This window comes from Pyxicephalus adspersus, chromosome 5, assembly GCF_032062135.1.
Source record: "Pyxicephalus adspersus chromosome 5, UCB_Pads_2.0, whole genome shotgun sequence".
In the NCBI taxonomy this organism is placed as follows: Eukaryota; Metazoa; Chordata; class Amphibia; order Anura; family Pyxicephalidae; genus Pyxicephalus; species Pyxicephalus adspersus.
The window spans coordinates 49,006,867-49,028,293 of record NC_092862.1 but is presented as its reverse complement, the minus strand read 5'-3'; the positions used below and the strand labels follow the sequence as shown (position 1 = coordinate 49,028,293).

The 21,427-nt window shown below is 39.0% G+C and overlaps 1 protein-coding gene across 4 annotated transcripts in view; it reads left to right on the top strand.

The window, feature by feature from the left end:
- The window catches only part of PIEZO2 (piezo type mechanosensitive ion channel component 2), a 216,519-nt gene that overhangs the window by 125,542 nt on the left and 69,550 nt on the right, over window positions 1-21,427 (top strand). For all 4 annotated transcript variants that reach the window (XM_072411452.1, XM_072411453.1, XM_072411451.1 and 1 more), the window contains exons 5-7: window positions 11,425-11,587; window positions 19,032-19,242; window positions 20,231-20,444. In XM_072411452.1, coding sequence (XP_072267553.1) covers window positions 11,425-11,587; window positions 19,032-19,242; window positions 20,231-20,444 — 588 coding nt within the window. The remainder of the gene's footprint in view (window positions 1-11,424; window positions 11,588-19,031; window positions 19,243-20,230; window positions 20,445-21,427) is intronic.

Below are 21,427 nucleotides of genomic sequence, written 5' to 3'. Positions count from 1 at the left end.
GTGAGGAAAGTTCCGGCAAAAATGTTTTATAATATAAATAGGGCAGGCCGTCCGGGCCTGGAGCTTTAGAAGATGGCAGATGAGATATAATTGTCCCGAGTTCCTCCTCTGTGATAGGGGCATTAAGACACTCCAGGTATTCGGGCTCGATCCTGGGGAGGTCAACACGTGCTAGGTATGAATCTATATTAGGCTCCAAAGATCTACCCAGAAGGGCCTGGGTATTGTGGACCGTTTGGTACAGCTGTGAATAAAAAGCTTCAAAACAGGAGGCTATTTGATGGGGATCATAGCACACCAACCCATTCTTGTCCCTGATAGCCCCAGGGGAGGACTGCATCCGTCCATCCCTCAACTTGCGGGCGAGCAGCGAATCTGCTTTGTTGCCCTTATAATAGTAGTGCTGTCGGGTTCGCTGCATCTGCCAGCCAACCGTCCTAAGCTCTATGGCTCGTAGCTTAGATCGGAGAGAGGTTATGTCCCTCAAGAGACCCAAGGAAGGTCGTGACACATATTTCGCTTCAGCGGCCTTTAATGCCCGTGTCGTGATCAATCGTTGTAAGTTAGAGTCCCTTTTCAACCTGGACCCCAGAGCTATACAATGGCCCCGGATTACTGCTTTATGTGCCTCCCACAACGTGGAGGTATGTGCAACCGAGCCCTCATTATCCCGGAAGAAAGATTTTAAAGCGGTAGATAAGGAGGACTTGGTTTCCGGGTTCTTAGCCAAATATTCATTTAGCCGCCAATGGCAGATTCTCGTTGAAGCAGGGGAAAGGGTCACTTCTAAAGTGATGGGAGCATGATCAGACCAGGAGATTGGGTGGACCTCTGCGGAAGTACTATTCCTCAGGAGAGGGAGATTAGTGAATAAATAGTCAATACGGGTATGTGTACCATGCGGGGGGGAATAGAACGAAAACTGTCTCCCAGAGGGGTGGTGAATCCTCCAATTATCATAAAGATGATACCGTCTGATCAGTTGTCTAAACCCCCGGGATTGACTTATCACTTGTGCTGAGGGTGTGGTCTGGAGCAAGGCGTGTCTATCTTGAGTGGGTGAGAAGGCCAAATTAAAGTCCCCCCCCACCATCAGATATGTGTGATCAAGTTTTGAAAGGAGGGACAGAACCTTGCTGAGAAATTGGATCTGACCATTATTGGGGGCATAAACATTACACAGCGTGATAGTTGTCCCTTGTATAGTCCCATTCAGAATAAGAAATCTCCCGTCAGCGTCAATTATAGACTTAGTGAGGACAAAATGAAGTGAATCCTTCAGGAGAACAGCTACTCCAGCCTTCTTCTTACGAGGGGAGTTGGCCAAATATGACTGCTGATAAATTCTGGAGGCAAAGGCTAACGAACCCGTATTATCAAAGTGGGTCTCCTGTAGGAACACAATATCAGGGGACAACCGTTTAAATTCCCGCAGGGCCAGCTTTCTCTTCCTATTAGAATTTAGCCCCCGGACATTATAAGACAAAATTTTTGCAGCCATTAGACAAAAAGGAGTCCTGGACCCTGCTGAGATAATTCCCTCTGTATTGGCATGGCCGGGCAAAATCCAGCAGGAAAATCTAGAAGACCACCCACCAACCAGCATAGTGTTACACAGGAAAAGGAGAAGGGGAGGAAGAAAGAAGGTACACATAAAGCAAACCAAAGCAGTAACAATCGCCGAACGGCGAGAGGACAGAGATCTGCACCCGCCGGTCCCGGCTCACCCCTCAGCGCGAGCAGGGAACAACCTTGGGAAGCGGGTGCACATCTCCGCCCAAAGGGGCCATAGACCCAAAAGGCGAGCAGATAAAGAACAAACATTTCCATAACAGATATCAATAGGCCAGCCGACGCCGGCCACCAGCAGAGTCAAGCCCCCGGGATGAGCCCGAGACCCCCCCGGCAGGAGCCAGAGGACCTCACGAGCCCCCCCAGGACTATAGCCAACTCGGGCATTCCAATAAGTAAGGCACACAAGCAATATACTCACAGTGGAGTAGGGAAAAACCTTTTACACCTCACCCAAAATCAAGATTCTGAGGATCAAAAACTCTTCCATGCATAGAGAAAGAACAATACATTGCAGTATAACAGGGAGTCAATCAAACATAGCAGTTCATGTTTTTGACGATGTAGAGGCCTCACAAAATGCAGTTAACTGCGACTATTACGGGGTAGGGCAGAGGATCTGCCAGTCGGTGGGGTGAGCTCTCGCCGATTTGTATTGGATCTCCTCCTGGAGACCACTGGTTGCCATGGTGGGGAGCGGGGCCGCTCCGGATCCCCGCGTTCCCATCCCGGTAGGTGCGGGCGTATTATCCCCAATTCTGTACAAAAGGAATTTAAGCCCTCAGGGGACCGTAGTGTAACAGTCCTGCCCTCGCGGCGCACCGAGAGACTGAAAGGGAAGCCCCACCTGTATGGGATATGGCCATCCCTTAGGACAGTCAGTAGGGGCTGAAGCAGACGGCGTTGTTGCAGTGTATGCCAGGACAAATCCTGAAAAAGCTGAAGAGGGGCCCCATCAAATTCGAGATTACGCATCTTTCTAGCAGTAGCCATGATTTCATCTTTTAGGTCCACCTCTACCAACTGGCAGATAACATCTCTAGGTCTGGTGGCAGTCCCCAACCTCTTGGATGCTCGAAAGGCTTTGTAAATCAGCACCTCGCGTGGAGAAGGGCGCCCCAGCACCCGCGCAAAGAAATCTTGGAGGACTGGTTTAAGGTCGCAATCACGGGTAGCCTCAGGTAGACCGCGCACTCTGATATTATTCCTACGAGATTTGTTATCCATATCTTCCATTAAACGCTGGAGTTCTCTCATTTTCTGATCGCCTTCCTCAACTTTGTGGGAGAGAGTGGTAATATCCTCCTTAGCATGGTGTACGGTGTCCTCCAGATCATCAACTCGACCTGCTAGAGATTGCAAATCAGCACGCAGTGCCCCAATTTCGGTGCGGCAAGTGATTTGTACATCCGTTACTAGCTTGTGGAAATCCTCTTTAGTCGGGAGGGATCGCAGATAATGAAGCCAGGGTGGAGTAGAGCAAACATCTTGTGGGGACAATCCATCCTCCCCCCGCCGCGAAGGGCTCAAAAGGGCCCCACGCCCAGGGATGCCATCATCTCTCCAGTGTCCAGCTACAACCGGGGCCCCATCCCTGGGGTCAGGGCGTAATGTGGGGATGCCCTGGCTTAACCCCTCCAGAGATTGTGTAGAAGGATCCTCCCGGGTGAGTATGACTGACCCCCCTTGTAGTGATCGCTGAGTGGCCCCATCCCCCCTTGAAGAGGAGGCCGCAGGGGAACAAGAACCTCCTGTGTGCACGGGTGGACTCACCGGATCTGGCGTTGGGGATCTGGATCCACGGATGGAGGACCGCTCTGAGTCCTCTCCAGCAGAGGAATGCACCGCCAGCTGTGTTTCCCCGGCATCTAATGCGGGCAGCCGAGTCCTCTCTCCCCGTGGCCATGTGTGCAGGGAAGGAGTCGGCGCCATCTTGGCTGAGAAGGAGGATGCCGGCGAGGGATCCGGAATAAAAGCCCTAATAGAGGGCTGTGAAGAGTCCTGTTGCGGAGCTGGGGTAGAGGGGAGTCTCCCCCCTCTCACCTTCTTCTGCTTGCCCATGGATGGGTGAGAGAATGCCCGGTGTTATGCAGATCGTGGCCGGCGTCTGCAGAGTCCCCGGATTAGGCAGCCATCTCGCTCGCCGGTCAGGCCACTCCCCCCTTCTTTATCATTCTTATCATTCAAGTCTGTGTTTAAATTTGCTCAGCAGTCATTTCTCCTTCTCAAATGTCAGACATACTCATTCATCCCAGCACTGTTAATTTATTTCTTTTCCTCCTTATTTCCCCATTCGCCTTCATTGCTTTAGACACTATTCCCCTTTGTCATTCTGTGTTGAGCTTCCCTTTCTTGATTGTCATCTGTCTTTCGGCTCAGACCTGCTCATCAGTCTCGCCCATATTTTACCCTCATTATCCATTCACCCAAAGTAATGTTAGTCACCACTCTAAGAAAGACATAAAGTAAGTGAAAAACATTAAGGATGAACACCTGACCTGTCTGGAGAAGAACTGACTGAGCTTTGCAAAAGCCTTACGAGTTATTTAGAATAATGAAACAACAAGGAGATAAAAAGAGAATATAAAAGTATTAAGTTTTTTAAAATGGACCCATCATATTTCTTGAAGGTTTTTTGACAAATTCAATGTGATCTAGAACTCCAAAGGAGTTAAAATATAGAAAAACTAAAGTTGTAATTAACTAGTACACTAACTACAATAAAAGATTGGTTACATAGGTAATAAATCTATATAGTTGCATTTTGGCAGATTCAGGACAGAAATTTAGTCTGTAATCATGGAAAGTGTAAAAATGTTGGAATTCGTGGTTTATTTTAAATATTCTTTGTGTTCAATAACAAAAATTCCAGTATGTCTATCAACTTGCCCTAATCACTATGGTCTTTAAGATTTTAGCTTTCCATAAACAGGAAGATTTTTTACTGAGGACAGTGGGTCAGAATCATTTTGTGCAAAGGTTTGTGTACAAAAAGGTCTGGAATGTTAGCCCTCTTTCCTCAGAAATACCTTAAAGTACCTTGTCATAACCTTATCTTAAATTTAGGACTGGCATCTGCCTCTTTTCTGGGCATGTAAATGACCACCCATTTATTCTCAGAAATATGATTCTTTTTTTTACCTATACAAACATCTAAAGTTTTGTGCATAACAACTGTTTGTGTTCCAAGTGTTTAACTTTGCATTATTTCATACCACTAAACAGCTTGAGGGTCACTGTGAAATTGTTAACCTTTTAGATTTGTTGATTCTGATCAACTATATTATTGGAGAATGGGCTGCATTATTTGTAGCAGTGTGTGTCTGTTTTTTAAATGTAGGGTTAAAATGGGTGAATTAACTTTTAATTTGATTTATTTAGAGTTGCTTTTCACATTTTTTTAAGTAAGTATCTCTCACACTGATGACCATTGCACATGGAGATCTTGGCAATCTTTATATCTCAGGAATAAGTTACAGAATAGAAGGCAGGGAGGGGAGTAATAACTAGAGAACCAGCTGGATGGAGCTATCCATGAGATAGGCAGATGGGGGTCATCTGGATTTTTTTGTGTCACTGACTCTTGCTCTTTTATAAAGTTTATTAGATTTGCCACACCCAGGTCTTGATCTTTGGGTCCCTCTTACTGCCAACATGTGAAGGTGTCAGATTATCTAATGCCAGTTATATCTGAATTTCCTTTATAAAATGTCTTTGAAATATGTCTAAAATTATATATTAGTTGCTATGGACAACATTTTTTTCTAGAGTGTTAAAGCTTCCTACGTTTAACGTAGGTTATACTGCATCTAACAAACCTGGAAAACTTATTTACTTGGTGTACTTATGCCCAGTACTAATCCTAACTCTACAATGTTAATCAAGACATATTATTGGACCATTTATTCCCTAACCTAATGCAAGTCTTAACATTTTGGTGTCTAACTTTAGTTGTAACAATCAATAATTAAACCAATCGTTGAAGTGTGATGGCAGTAAGGTTGTCCTCAAAAATTTATGGCAGTGGTGTAACAGTGCAATCACAGGGTTAATTACACATATGACTTCAACAGCAAATTCTAGATATACATTAGAATCAATTTAGTGTAAAATACACATGCAACCATAAGTTCATCCACTCCATAATGTGACTTGCCTTAAGTTTTATATGACTTGGTATTTATTTATTTATTTTTGCATTTGTAATATGTTTTGTTTTTTGTGAACTTATTATATTATTATAACTATTATAAACAAATTTCATCTGGTAAAGCCATTTCTAGTCAAAATGGGGAAAGTTCGAATATCTGTAGGTTTTGTTTAGCCCAGGAAACAATTGGATTTGGATAGATTTTTTTGCTGTTGAATACATAAGAGATTGGAGAGCCTTGTTTCATCTTCATGAGCCCAAACGTGGTATGTTGTTATAGAATCTGTGCTGTCAACCCATAACGGAAATTAGGGGCACACTGGAGTTCTGACAGATTAATACTTTCTGAGTTGCATGAGGAACTGTTTTCTGCATTAGTTGATTCTCTAATAATGAATAAGTAAACACAAGTTCATTGGGTTAAGTAAAATGAGAATAAGTTATTTGATTGAAAAAGCTAGGAGTTATTTGATAGAGTGACATCCAATCTATCTGTCTAAAACAACACCTGGGCTCTTATACTTTCCACAAAAACAATGATAAACACATCACTGGGCCAGGCAAATGTAACACTTTTCTTTCTGCCAGACTTGTGTTCCTTCCGTCCGTGTGATGCAGAAGGTGGCCCAAAAAATGATATTGGTCAGGTTTAGTTTATTCCAGAGCAAAGGGAATGTATTTCCTACTTTTGTGTCGATGTTGATGTTTTGGCATTATCTTCAGCAAGCATTTGTGGAGTTTAGCAAAGTTTTTTCTCTGCTGACAAATATACGAGTGCCATTGAATCAATTTACCTGTTGCACCAGTCATTGTTCTAAAAGCACATAGTAAACTCTAAATGTTTTAAAGGAGAACAAATTATGAAAGGCAGTTCTCTTTTTCAATCAGAAAACTAAAACTCTACTATAATTAAACAGACAACATTTTACTTCAGCAGCTTAACATTGTATAATTTTGCAAAAAAAAAAATAGTGCTATCTATGTATTTAGCTGCTAAGAGACTAATGTCTTGTTCCACAGTGTATGTTACAGATCACATTTTATTGTCAGGTGCAGGAGATTATTAATATATTCAGGTTCAATAGATGATATAATACCCAGTCGAGATCATTATTGAGAAAATTAGATTTTTGTATTCAAATAGTATACAAAAAGCAGTGACTTGAATTAAAGTTGTTGCTGCAAAGATTTGGCCTATTTCAGGTCAAAGAAATATGCATTCTATTTGCATACAAAAGTCAATTTTTTGCTTCTCATTGACTATCTCTAGTACACAGTCTGTAGAACTGATAGTGGACTTACATATCTGGCCCACTCATTCATCTGCGATACAGCAGATCTATGGTTCCATACTATGGTAAATTATGGGGACTGACATTTTGCAATTGCACCACACAGTACTTTCCTCTTCTCTCCTTTCCTTTTTTCTCTCTGCACAGAGATACTCAGATTTAGTCCTTATTCTGAATACAAGTTGCCAACTATATTATTTTGAGTCACTGACTTATAGTAAGTATACAGATCTGAAAATCCAGAACACCCTCATACTTCCAGGTCAGTTTCTTGCAAAGACTTTGGATCAGCATCACAGCCTGGCAATTTGCATTTTAAAGGGAAAAGTCAGCAGTAGCAGTTTCTATAATATGTCAGCACAGGTGCATTCCTTTAATGGCATAAAAGATATGTGTATGGTTTTAAATCACATCTGATGATGCATCTAGAAGAGGTTTACCATTTTTATCAGCATTAGGTAAGGTACAAACCATAAAAAATGTGTCCAAAACTCAGTGATGTCCATGATTTTATATTCTGGACAATTGTCCAACATCTGGGGAAATGGCCGTATAAAGCAAGGGAATGTGTGCACTTCTACCTGACTCATTTTGTGTATTTTGGTCCTGCAAATATTTGAGAAGCAAAGTCTGCAACAAAAACACTGGGCTGTCAAATATAAGTTTGCAGAGTAACAAAAAGCATTGGTGTTTAGTATGAGAAGTACACAAAGTTCTTATTACTTAACCAGGCTACAAGAAAGCATCTATGTCTGGTGTGAGAAGAGTCAAAGGAAGCTCTCATGGAAAGCTGTATTACAGTTCTAAACCTAGCCAGTAACGGCTAACAAATTCAGCTTCTCAGCGCCTTGTAGTCTGAGATTAATGCTTGATATACTCACCTCTTGCTGACACTTAGCAGGATGCTGTTGTTAAAATACACTTTAAATTGGTTTAAAATAGCAGCTTTTTGCATATGCCTCTGCATTTATATTTTTTGTTTGATTGCTGGTGTTAAATATTGAAGAGAAACTTCAGTGAAAACACAGGCTTTGGCGGTATACTCTATATAATGTGTGTATACTTTTTGCATGGGTCAGTTTGTTTTTTAGGAAAGCAGATTGGCAGAATAAAGTACAATCACAACAGCTATTAGGCTTATTCCATACTGATTTTTAATTGACTCAAAATCACATACAGCTGTCTCCTTAATGTATTAGTTATGGTTTTGGGGAGGTTGATAGCGTTTTCCAGGCAGCTAAACCAGGTGGTGTGCCACCTTACAGATGCTGTATATATTCATTATATATACCCTTAACTGCCTTACCCCCATTTGTCTCCTCCAGTGTTGCTCGCACACCGAGTTGCGATGCGAGTAAGCCACTTAATTTGCATGCAACAAAAATTGTCACAGGAGCTTTTAAACCTATTCAGTTTCCTACACACTGTACAGCGGTGACATGCAGAAGCAGGATAGACTTACCTAACTTTTCATTCTGTAGCTGAATGAGCACTTAGAATGTTGTTAAAACAGGTTTCCAGAGATTATAGCAGCCAAGCTTCAGTGATTTTTGGACAATTTAGAAATAGGACTATTTTGCACTTAGTTTGACTTTTCTGGTGCATGACTATAAATGTTCTTTAGGCAAAGCCTGAAATGTGTAACAACTCATCTCAACAATTTAGTAATAATGAGTAGTAGTTCTTATCCAGCAGTAACCTTCTCCATAGTGCCACTCTAGGAAGCACTAAAATGTTGCTCCCAACTTTGGTGCCAAGTTGCCTAACATGTTCAGAATAGTAGAAGAAGGGGTTAAGCCTGAAGAAAGTTAAAGTGAACTAAGACATAATATGAACATTCTAAGAAAAGACTACTCTTGTTTCATTCTACTGGTGTTGCTGATTGTCCCTGCTTGTTATTTAGTTATATATTACAATATTGTCAGGGCTTTTACCCATTTACATCCACAGTATATTATACATAAATAAATTTTAGATTTGTGATTAATTCCCAATGACTTCTGCAGAAACAATAAAAACTTCATGTTGTAATAATGGTAGCAGTGTCATAGTCAGGGCAAACTCATAAAGAGTTTCCAGAATATAAAATAAATTTACTCTGAAGAAATTCTTCTTATGAGAACTGTAAGTAGAATTTCAGCAGATTTCATAGAGATGAGGGCACTTTGCCATACAAAGGAGAATGGATATTTCAATCCACAAATATTTGAAATGCCTCCCAGCATTGTGGCTTCAAATATGCATCATCCATTCTGAAATGTAAATACAACTGATATAAGTTAAAATGATTGCATAGTGTGCAGTATATCACAGTTTTCCTAATGACTGCCAGATGCTAGTAGCAAATGTAGTAAGTGAAAGCTTAGGAACACTGGTTCAATAAACAGTCATGGCCAACTAAGGCCAGCCATACCTTATCAGATATTTTTATTAAATTAGACAATGGGTTAAACAAAATTGTAATATTGTAGAAGTATATTTCAAACGATTTGATCAAAATATTGCTGGAACATTTATCATGGGACAATGTGAGTGATGGATGGATAGCTTTGTACTACAATAGGAGATTTATAGTTATTGATGGTAATGCTCCACTTGATTTATAGTGGTAATCCAGGTAAATGATCATTTCCCTGATCATTCAAGATATATCCCAAACATGCATACATGTTAATATACAGTTTGATAAAATATTGCAGTACATGTCTATATTCTTGCATAACTATAGTTTACCAGTCAGTTCGCTGTATGTGGATTTAGTAATAATGTGGAGTGATCCCTTGCAGTCTAATGTACATGGCACACTGGGATCCATCAAGTCCTACAGACCTTGAAGCTGTGGTCTTCTTGACTAACAAAGGCGATATCTTGCCATGGGTGTAGTGGGGTGGGCATGGGTGGGACCACCGTGCCCTCACTATTTTCAGCAGTGGGCACGCGTGCCCACTCCTAGTTTGGAAAGGATTCCTTAGTGGTCCACAGCTCTGGCCGGTCTGCCCCCCTGGGGTGCCAGGAGAAGGACCCCGCTGGGGGGAGCACTGGCCATAGTCGCGGACTATCTCCCGTGTGGAAAGCAGGCTCAGTGCAGTGGGCGGGTTACCTCCCTAAACACAACACATGGGCGGGTTCTGGTATCATGACGTCACTGTGGTGGAAGTTTCTTCCCCTTTGAGTAACACATAGGCAGGGGCGTAGTGGGGCGGGCACATGCTAAGGTAGCCATTGTAATTGTTCTTAGCATACCTGCTTTTTTTGTAAAGTGTTGTTTTTGACATCATAACTATACTTTGGGGTTACCCTAAATGTGATACAGATCATGGACATAGGACAGCAACAGGTGCCTAAAGGATAATTTTACTTTTGAAAACGTAATTGTTGCTAAAACAACAGAGTTAAGTTCTGTCTCCGATACATTATTTATTTGCACTAATATTTATATTTTCAGGACAAAAAAACACAATTTTGACCAATATTTAGGCTTACAACATTATGATTTGCCATAAACTCTAAATAAATCCTGTAAAATACAAGCATTTTTTATTACAGTTACCTGTTAAAACAGGGTATCAAAGAAAAAAGAAGCTGGATGTTTTGACAGCAGGGGATGTGTAATTTCCTTAGTTACTTTGCCTTTGCAGAGTGAGGATGTTCTTTATCACTCAAGCACCTACACATATCCTGGTCTACATTCCCATAGGCCGTGCCAAATGGATTAGCAGAACAAACCACAGATTTTGTTTGACCAAGTTTATTTTCCAGGAGACTAAAATTTGTTATATTTTGGGTCCAACAGTATTAAATATATTATTACATATTATAATTTAATTGTGATTAAATTATTTAAAGCAATATACAGGGCATTAGGCTCAGTTTTTGGAGCTTTATACAAGGATAAAGATTTTTATTTTTATCCGAGTAACTCATTTTAAAATCTCATTGGACTCATCTGCATAAATATGTACCTTAGGCTGATATTTTAACTATGTGACTTGAGCCTGCTGTAAAAAAATACTTTGCACTGTATTTCAATTTAAAATCCAATGTCAATTTATGTGCATCATGAAACCTAAATTATACATTATAGTGTGATTAGAATCATGTCTGTAAGTGGTTACAAAGGTTAATTACAAATATAGAACATTTCAAAATCAGTCACATAAAAATGGTATTATAATATTTGGATAAATATGATATAGAAACAATTGATTTAGTTGCAAAAGGACTTGTAATAACTTTTAATTAAAATACCACTAGAACACTCTCAGAATATAAACTGAAGAAAGATAAATTGTCCACTTTAATATTAAATTAATACTCCAGAATTAGTGGATGTTTTCTTACAATATGTATGACTCTTGTTATTTAAGGTTTTAAACCAGAATGAAACAATAATATCCCTTCTTTTTGCAGCCTCAAGGGTACAGATGCTGGCAATGGATTTCGATTGTTTGTACCGGATATCGGGATGTTTATTGCCAGCTTGGCCACATGGTTATTTTGCAAAAAACTAGTCCAAAAAACAGTTACTGAAGAAGATGCACAATACAACACTCAGTTTGTAAATGAAGAATTGGTATGTATTGATTTACCGACAGTTCTCCCTATATTGTTTACTAATAGCCTGATTATATGAAATGTGGAGTAAAGTAAAGTGTACAGAGGTTTGTAAACCAGACATTTTGCCACAGCAGCTTTATCTGATTTGTGTATTCAAAATAATGAACAAAATGTCTAGTTTTACTACTATGCTAGAAAATCATTCTTGAAACATTTAAACATATTTTGTATCTGTTATATGATTATCTCTAAATGCTTTATATGAGGAAATGTGTTATGTATAGATAAAAACCCAAAGTAAAGTCTATGCTTTATGCTCTATGGCAGGGGTCGGCAAACTCTGACCTTCAGACCAGATACGGCCTAGCCAGTAGTCCGTTGCGGCCTAACACCCCCTAGTTTTTTAATGGTCGATCCGGCCTAATCCTGGCCAGCAGGGGATCGGTGACCCACGGCTCTGTAGTCGCATGCGGCTCTTTAGCCTCCTTGTTGTGGCTCCCTTCCCTATTTACCATGGCCGGCGTTAACAATTCCGCCGTTGGGGTAAGGGGACACACCCTCTCCTCTGTATGCATTGCGGAGAAGAAGGATTTCCCCTCAGGGGCGTTCCTGGTGGGGGCTGAGCCATCAGCGCAAGACTCGAGAGAGTCCCTCGCTGATAGGAGTTCCCGGGTGCTTACGCGTGGGACACGGGACTAGATAGAAAAGCAGTAAGAGAGAGAAGAAAAAGTAAGTTATATCAACTAATGATGCATCATTTATCAGACGATTATTAACTAATCATATATTAATGACTAGTTACTAATCATATTAATCACCTACTAATGACTTCCTCACTCATAACCTCATCACACGCACGAATACAAGACTTTTCTAGAGCTGCACCAACTCTCTGGAATGATCTTCCTCGTCCTATTCGGCTTGCTCCTACTTTCTGCTCATTTAAAAGAGCACTCAAAACCCATTTTTTCAAACTTGCCTACCCGGCTTCTTCTGTCATTTGAAACCATCACTACTTCCCACACTACATATCTCACATCCTTTGTGTGTGAAATTCCCCCACCTACTAGATTGTAAGCTCTTCGGGGAAGGGTCCTCTCCTCCTGTATCACTGTCTGTATTAGTCTGTCATTTGTAATCCCTATTTAATGTACAGCGCTGCGTAATATGTTGGCGCTATATAAATCCTGTTTAATAATAATAATAATAATAATAATAATAATAATCTGATAAATTATTATTACTACACAGTATTTATATAGCACCATGATATTATGCAGCGCTGTACAAAGTCGATAGTCATGCCACTAACTGTCCCTCAAAGGGGCTCACAATCTAATGTCTCTACCATAGTCATATGTCATCATTGTAGTCTTAAGGTCAATTTTTTTGGGTAGGCCAATTACCTGAACTGCATGTTTTTGGAATGTGGGAGGAAATTGAAGTACCCAGAGGAAACCCAGGCAGATATAGGGAGAACCTGCAAACTCCATGCCGATAGTGTCCTGGCCGAGATTCAAACCTGGGACCCAGCGCTGCAAAGGCCAGAGTGCTAACCCCTGAGATCTTGGGATAATGAAGCATGATAAACATACATTTAAATAAATAAGTATATTATCATATGAATTGGATTAATTTGAACATGATCACAGTGAATTTTTAAAAGTAACATTTTCTTTTAAACAAAATTAGTATTTTCTTGTCCTTAGGTATATTACTGCACAAAGTACCTATAAAGTCCCATCCCAAGAAAAAATGCTTTGAACCTGTTCTAATAACAGTTATTTATTATTTTAATTTTTATTTATATATATTTTTTTATTTGACTTCCTCATCATTAGAACCTGATATTGTATCTGTCTCTAAGAACATGCAACATCATGTTTCCCATTGATCGTACTGTATATTTAAATAAAAAACCTTTTCTTGGACACCTTGTTTCTTCTGGCCTAGTGTGCCTTCTTGACCTCCTGGAATTGCTTAGTAGTCCAAAAAGGTTGCTGACCCCTGCTCTATGGAATAGAAGGTTTATCACATAGCATAACACTGTGTCACATTTATTTTAAAGAAAGTCCCCATAGTCTACTTACCTGGCTCCATATCAATACAAAAGTGGTGCTGAACTTGAACTGTAGGTGACTTGGGATTTTACTGTGGCTACTTCCATGTGACACATAGATTTTTTTGATTTTTCATTTTATGAATTATTAAAATTATTAAATTATTAGATACAATTATTAAAATTTAGATACATTTAAAAGTGTTATTTATTTGGGTATGTATCTTTTAAATATCATGTTTTACTGAAAAAACAAAAAAAATATACAAATGAAATAAATTTAAAACATTTTCCAGAACTGGTAAATCCTTAAACATATAGTAATGGCCCTAATCCTGAATTACCTCAGATAGTACCAGCCTTAAAGGATAGGCACATATGTATATTAGTTCTGGATAGAGTGCTAAATGGTTTAAAACTCTGTCAAATTTAATTCCTTTCTGTGTCCACAGAGATTCTCCCCTCTATTTGTACTGGTACATTTTACATTGTAATAGATTTAAAGTAACCCTGGAAACTCACTGGTAGATATACTGCCAATTTTGAACTTGAAAAGTCACTCCTGACCAGAAATCAATTGGCTGGATTCCACAAAAGACTTCATGTGCAAGTCAACATTCCATTCTTTCGATGCAATCGTTTTGAGAGGAAGTCAGAAAGTGATTGGTCGGGTGTATAAGATTGGTTGTTCACATGATTCAACACATTTGATCACTTTAGTTATCATTGAATTACCAAGAAGTGTACAATCATTTGGAGACGATTGGTTGGAAGTACACTTTACTAATCCATTTCAGATCTTATTGTTTTATTGGCTTAGAGGTCCAGAAGTAAAATGTCTGCCTGTGTATTGAGCCATCTTAATTTTTGCAATGGGGGCACCAGTTCCAGGGGCAACTGTCCTAAAAGAGAATTACTTTTACTTTGGGAGATTTCCTCTAACTTTCTATTGTTTCTCTAGTGCAGAAAATCCCTTTGCAAGTAGTTTTAGCTATACATACACTTTACCTTCTAGACAACTAGTAATATTTGGGGAAAGACAGTCCTATTGACATGACTAAATTTGGGAAAGATACGTTAAAATATTTTATAACAAAACATGAATGCTGAAGGTTTAGGCATCCCCATTTTCAAACCTAATTCCGACATTTTGACAAGAGGTTAAAGCTAATTTCTGATGTGTACATATTACGGAAATGATTGACTGCACTCATGAAAGCAGATTGCAGCAATCTGGCAAATATCACCTGCAAACTCTGTACCTGTAAATTTTGTAATCTGTAGCCCATGTGTTGGGTTTAATCCATGGCACAGACTAGTTCATTCATTCCGATAATTGGGGAGGAAGAGGAAGCCATGAAACATAAAGCGCACGTTTTCAACCACTGTACACTCTTGGTGTACTAAAGCCCGTGTGGGGATATGAACCAATATTTGAGAAGAGGAAAATGTAACCATACATTTCCAAATAAATGAGAACCTTCCTGCAGTATATGCATTTTTTGATACAGTGTATGGGGTTCAATGAAATGTTTAAGCTGCGGAAGTTTTTTTTAATTTTCTCTAGCCACATTAGCATGCAAAAATTCACTGGTAACCCTGTTATTAAAACAGATTTAAAATGAAACTAAGGAGGCTATTCATAAAAAAATTGAGAGGAAACCATGAAACTAAACCAGAATCGGACACTGTATGTGTATTATGTTGCACATGTTTGTATGCTGAGGTATATAACTCGTATATAATAGTACCCACTATCAACAGAAGAATTTAAAACTTGAAATGAAAACACTAATAAATGCAGGTAGGAGACAGAAGGATCACAAAGTGAGTAGATAGATAAACTCATTTATGCTGCAGTAACTGACAGGGACAAAGAGGTGACCTAGTTGTGTTATTTGCCTAAATGGAAAAAATGTCACCATTCACAGTTCTTTAAAAATCACTTAACTGTGGTTCCATACCCTTCAGACACTTGGCCTGATTTATTCAAGTTCTCCAAGACTGGAGAAGATAAGACTATTGTGGGAGAACCTGGGTGATCCAACAAACATGGAATTAGTTGGCAAACGATCATGGAAAATGAAAAAAATCATGGATGAGATCCATTCCAGGTTTCCTGGATTACGCAGGTTCTTCTATAATAATCTATATCTACTAGTCTTGGAGAACTTTAATAATTCAGGCCCACTGTGTTTTTGGGGTGCAATGGTCAACAAACCAGATCACCCACCTGGCATATCTGTATGATAAAGCTGTTTAAATCTTAGCTGGACAAAATTAAAAAACAATCCCTGGCATTAAAACACCCTATAGGTACTTTTCAACTATATACTTTATTTGCCTGATAGTAAGTATTAATATTGCGAGGTGCAGTATCCTCTCTCAATATTTAGCCTGCTCTAAATTGAAATATGAAAACATTGCTGTAGGTAAATATATTTCATGGGAGTTCACACCATATATCGTGAGATGGTATAAATTGACCGTATTGTCTAAATCTTGAACTGCTTCTGAGTTCTGCGTTGCCTATAAAATCCAAATAGATTCCAACTTCCATTTTCCTATTTCAATGCAATTAGGAGTGCACAGGCAGTGGTGATGTACAAAGTGCAGTAACCTTATTACATTTCAGATTACCAAGGTTAGATTTGTGAAAGATGAATTACAATGGGTTGTTGTTGTTCACATTGCACATTTATCTTTGTCTTAATAAAGAAGGTCCCTTGGCTCTAAGTGTTTATGTTGGATGGAGTGCAGGTTCCAGATAGCAGATGAAAAGTTGATTTGCCAGTTCAGATTGTTGTTTATCTCTGAGTCAAATACCATATGTTTAACTACACATTTCATTTTTTCTACAATAAACTTTCTTCTAATATTACTTTTGAGACCATTTTACCTATGGCCTATTAAGTATTGTTTTAAGAGCATGGAATGTATGTAGTGAATGATTTATTTCTGTCCAGAGATGCCAGGCTGTATCAGGGACTAAATGGCTTATCTTGCCCTGACATCACCATTGAGGCTGTGTGCTAGGGGTGTGCTGAGGATTATTACTGCTGAGAAGATTCTTCATGCTGAAATGATGGCATTTCCTTGCTTTGGTGTTTATACTGTATCTGATGAGACAGTTAAAAGCTGAATGTTAACAAAATAATCCAGTGATGACTAATAGCGTTTCTGGCCCCACTCTGATAGTAGCAGTAACAGCTGCTGTGCAGGCACTGCTCTTTTCCTGTGTTAGATTTATTGCCGCTTTGACATTTACATGTAATATGCAATGAAGCCTCTTAGGTTTTTCATAGATAAACGTGACCACTTTGTGCAAGCAGATGTGAGATCATCTCATCATTCTACTATGATGGGTAAAACTACACCATGGAAATATAGAGCAATGTTTAAAAATTTAACATTAAATCTCCAGGAATGTCAACATGGGTAAAGTAAGGAAATATGAAAACAAAGTTTTGGCTTTCCATTGTGTATTTTCCTTGTTAAATAGATCAGTGTGATTAAATTATCTATAATTTTAATAAACACCATTGGGGGCAAGTGGGGTCTTGTTTTAGCCAAAAAGGAGGAGGACTACATGCTGTTTGCCCCCATCCTTTTTGGAAAAACAGGATTCCAGAGAACCTTTTATGGACAGGAGGAAAACACGCTCGCTGCCTCCATTTCCTATCCTGGAAAGTCCCAATCCTATTGAAAGTTCTGGTTTTAATATTGTGGCATGGACATGTTTTTTTAAAGGCTGAGTGAATCTTTTCAGCTGACTATAACATCTGTCACAGTCTGCTGGCCAAATCTAAGCTTGTCAATGACAGTTTAGCATATGGGTCTGTGGCAAATCCAGTTACAGGTTGACAATCAAAAATCCAGCAACCTCGGGATCTGAGGAGTCCTGGATTTTCGAAAATTCTGGATTTTTGAAGGTTATACTCACCTCCACACTCAGGCCAGCCTTCTTCTCCCAGAACCCGCAGACATCTGGCACAGTTCCAGGGAGCAGGCAGCAGGGACGTCTCAACGTGTATTTCCTGTAGCAAGTAAGACCTAAAAGCTGTTTCTGGAGAACAGCGCCATCAAAACATAAGGGGCCAAACAGTGTACTACAGTCCCTGTAGTGAAAATGTAATCCAAAGTTCATACTGGAAAACTGAAGGAACCGGAATATCGATGGCCGGATTTTTGATTGTCAGCCTGTATTAGTTCCAGGCCTAATGACTGATGTTTGGGTCAGTTTTGACATAGACCTGAACACCAACACTAAACAGGAGTATGCACTGTGCAGTTTTGTAGGTGTACTATCCCTATACAGTTAGTAGAGAAGTGAAAAAAGTATAGAGTTCCTCTATATCTCATCTTTCTAAGGTCACATCCCTAGTTCAAATCATAACAAAAAAATAGATAATCCAATTTGGGACTTTAAAGGACAGAATTACTTATAAAAAAAGCATAAGAAACATAAAATACATAAAAACATAAAACATACTATTGAGTATCTCCTGCATGGGCACCCACTATGATATTCCCACTGTCGACTTCCTCAAGACAGGCAGGGAGAAAAATATGGTGTTAACACATAATCATATCAGTTTTTACAATTATATTTATTTCCATTGTAAACAACATAATTACATATATATATATAAAATTCAGTTATGGGATGCTCATAATGGTCCATGTATCTCTTTACATTGCAATTGATGGACACAGATGGACACCAGAGACAGGGGCTACTCCCAGAAGTTCTTAAAATATATAAATGTGAAACTAAGTGCTTATCAAATAAATAAATAAAGTTATTTGTTATTGTGATATTTAAAAAAAGAGAAGTGGGCCATTACATTGGCATTGAGCTGTGAAGTGCAACCTTATTTAATCCCAGGTGGAGATATGTGTCCATTATATCTGGGGTCCCAAACCCCGTGTCCGCGGCCCACCACTGGGCTCTGGCCATTTGACAGGTGGGCCGCAGCTCTGGCTGGTGCACAACCCAGCTGGGTCAGGACCCCATTGGGGGAATGCAACAGCCAGAGCTGTGGACACAACTGCGGCCCACAGTCTCTGGACACAACTCGCCCACTCTCCCATCGCAGGCTCAGACCAAGAATGGGAGAGTGGGTGGGTTCTGGCATCATGATGTCACTCTGGGGGAAAAGTCAAAACTCCTCATCTGCATCATGGTTCCTAGAAAAGTACTGAAGACAGCAAGTGAGCATGACTGCCAAACAACCACATTTCATACAATAAGAAAAAATAATGATAGAACAAGCATGTAAAAATGTGAAAGTCATATAAAAAATTACTTTATGGTAACCACTAAAATACCTGAAATTTTAATGCTTACTAAAAATACACTTCAGTTTCCCTTTAATATGGCATTGCTTTTTTTATTCAGACAGAAGCAGGGAAGATAGACATGGATGAAGCATTAATGTGTGAAGACGATTTTGATGGAGAAGATGATGTAAATGAAGGGGAAGAAGAAAGCACAAAGTTAAAAATTCTTCGCAAAGTTGCCTCATTTGCCTCAAAGCTTAAAGAATTTATTGGCAACATGATAGCCACTGCTGGAAAAGTAGTTGTTACAATTTTACTTGGTGTAACAGGTTGGTGATACGCTGTAGACTTACTTATCTTGAATTTATATACAATTTAGTAATTGTTCTTAAAAAGTACTCTAATTGTGCACAGTCACTTATTACTATCTTAGCATTTTGTATTGGGGAAGCCTTATACTCGAGTGCACTGAATAGTAATCACAGGCAACAAGTGAAAGCATTTAGAGAGCTAGCATTGACAAAAAGAACTTGTGTAGACAAGTGAACTACAGGAGTGTCTGACATAATATATTCTTCTCCATGTATGAATCTTAAGACACTTACTTCAGGTTGGCCCTATACCTGGCAGCCCCAAAAAGCTACTTACAGATCTAGCTCATCTTCTCCAATATCTTTGGCTCATACTTTCTTGGTGCACACATTTCATTGGACTGAATGGGCATGGTCTGATAGTGAGAATTGTTTTAGAAAGTAGCTACGGGGCATTAGACAGGCCACACAGAATAGATCTGTGGGGAGCAGTTATAAATCCTGATTTAATAAAGCTCTCCAAGGCTGTAGAGGATACACTTTCATCAATAAAGCCGGGTGATCCAGCAAACCTGGAATGGATTTCTTCAAAGTCATTTGCCATTTGTTAGCAAATGTTTTTAATCCTGCACCAGATCCATTCCAGGTTTGCTGGATCACCTAGCTTCACTGATAAAAGTGTATTCTCTCCAGGCTTGGAGAGCTTTAATAAATCAGGCCCAATGTGTCAGAAAAATATATTTTTTAGGTAAAATGATCCCTTTCTTTAATGTTTTTTGTGCTAAAATTCATTACACCTAATGTATATTGCCATACACTTACTAGTGTGCCGTGCCCAATAACAGTCACATGGATAGCTAATTATATTTTTGCCTCAAGGATATCTTTTTTTATATATATATTTAAGATATGTAAAAAGCCATTTGATCAAACATTGTACTGATGCTTGTTGCAAATTGAAATATTAGATATTGTTTGACATTTTTCTTTTTGTTTTTATTCACAGGCATGATGTTGCCTTCGTTGACCTCTGCTGTGTATTTCTTTGTATTTTTGGGGTTATGCACATGGTGGTCCTGTTGCCGAGTATTTGATCCGCTGATATTCAGCTGTCTATGTGTATTAATGGCCATATTCAGTGCAGGGCACTTGATTGGACTTTATCTTTACCAGTTGCAGTTTTTTCAGGAGATTATTCCACCTAATGATTTTTATGCCAGGTAAGTTATACACATGAAAGGGTATTGTGGTTTTCTTTTCTCTTGATACAAATTGCATACTGGTATTAATTAGGCAACAGATCATGAATCCAAAATCCTCGTAAAACATGTGATTTAAGTTTAACTGCATGCTTTACTGCACTGCTATTATTATTAAATGAGTAAAAATAGCTGCTGGGGACCCAACAAGAAAATGATGAAATAAATATAATTCAGGCGAATGAGCAGGAGTTTTTTTTTTAGGTTTATTTTTCATAAAAAAACCCACACATATCTGCAAATCTTCACCTTTTCATCAATCTAATTGAACATTCACTTTCCAAAGTGAATATATTCTGTTGTCCAAATCTATTGATTTAGGTAACTGATACAATGCTTTAAGTATAAATAAATTGTGTGTGTAAATATCTATTTCATTTATCCTATGGTGTACAAAACAAATTCCTGTTTTATGTAATTTCTGTTTAGTTATGTCATCCTAACATAATTGGATTCTTGAAGTGTATTCTCCATTTTCCATGTTATTTTTTACCTGCTGACTGGATAGTATATTTTACTTATACCTGTCTATGAAAGTTCTCATTTATTGGAGTTGGTGTATACCTAGCGGTAATTAGTCATATTCAAATGTACTTGTTCTTGTAATGTTGAAGACGTTTTACAACTTTCAAGGCTGCCAGTGTAAAAACATACCATAACATTTATAGCTGTGCAGCACAAAGACCTTATACCAATCACCATGTGATGTGACACTCCAGATATTGATTGTCCAAAACAACGAGGGGTAAATTTTGTTTGACCACCCTGTTCTATTAAAGTAAACCCATCCTTTGGGTCAGGAAGTCTGCAAATGTGGTAAACCTTCTTATTACATTGCTATAGGTATGAATTGTTGTCTGGGTACAGAATTGTTACCCTGGGGTACAGAAGTTAAAACAGTGTTAAAGGTGGAAGACAGATGGTGTTAAAGGCCCCCATCCCTG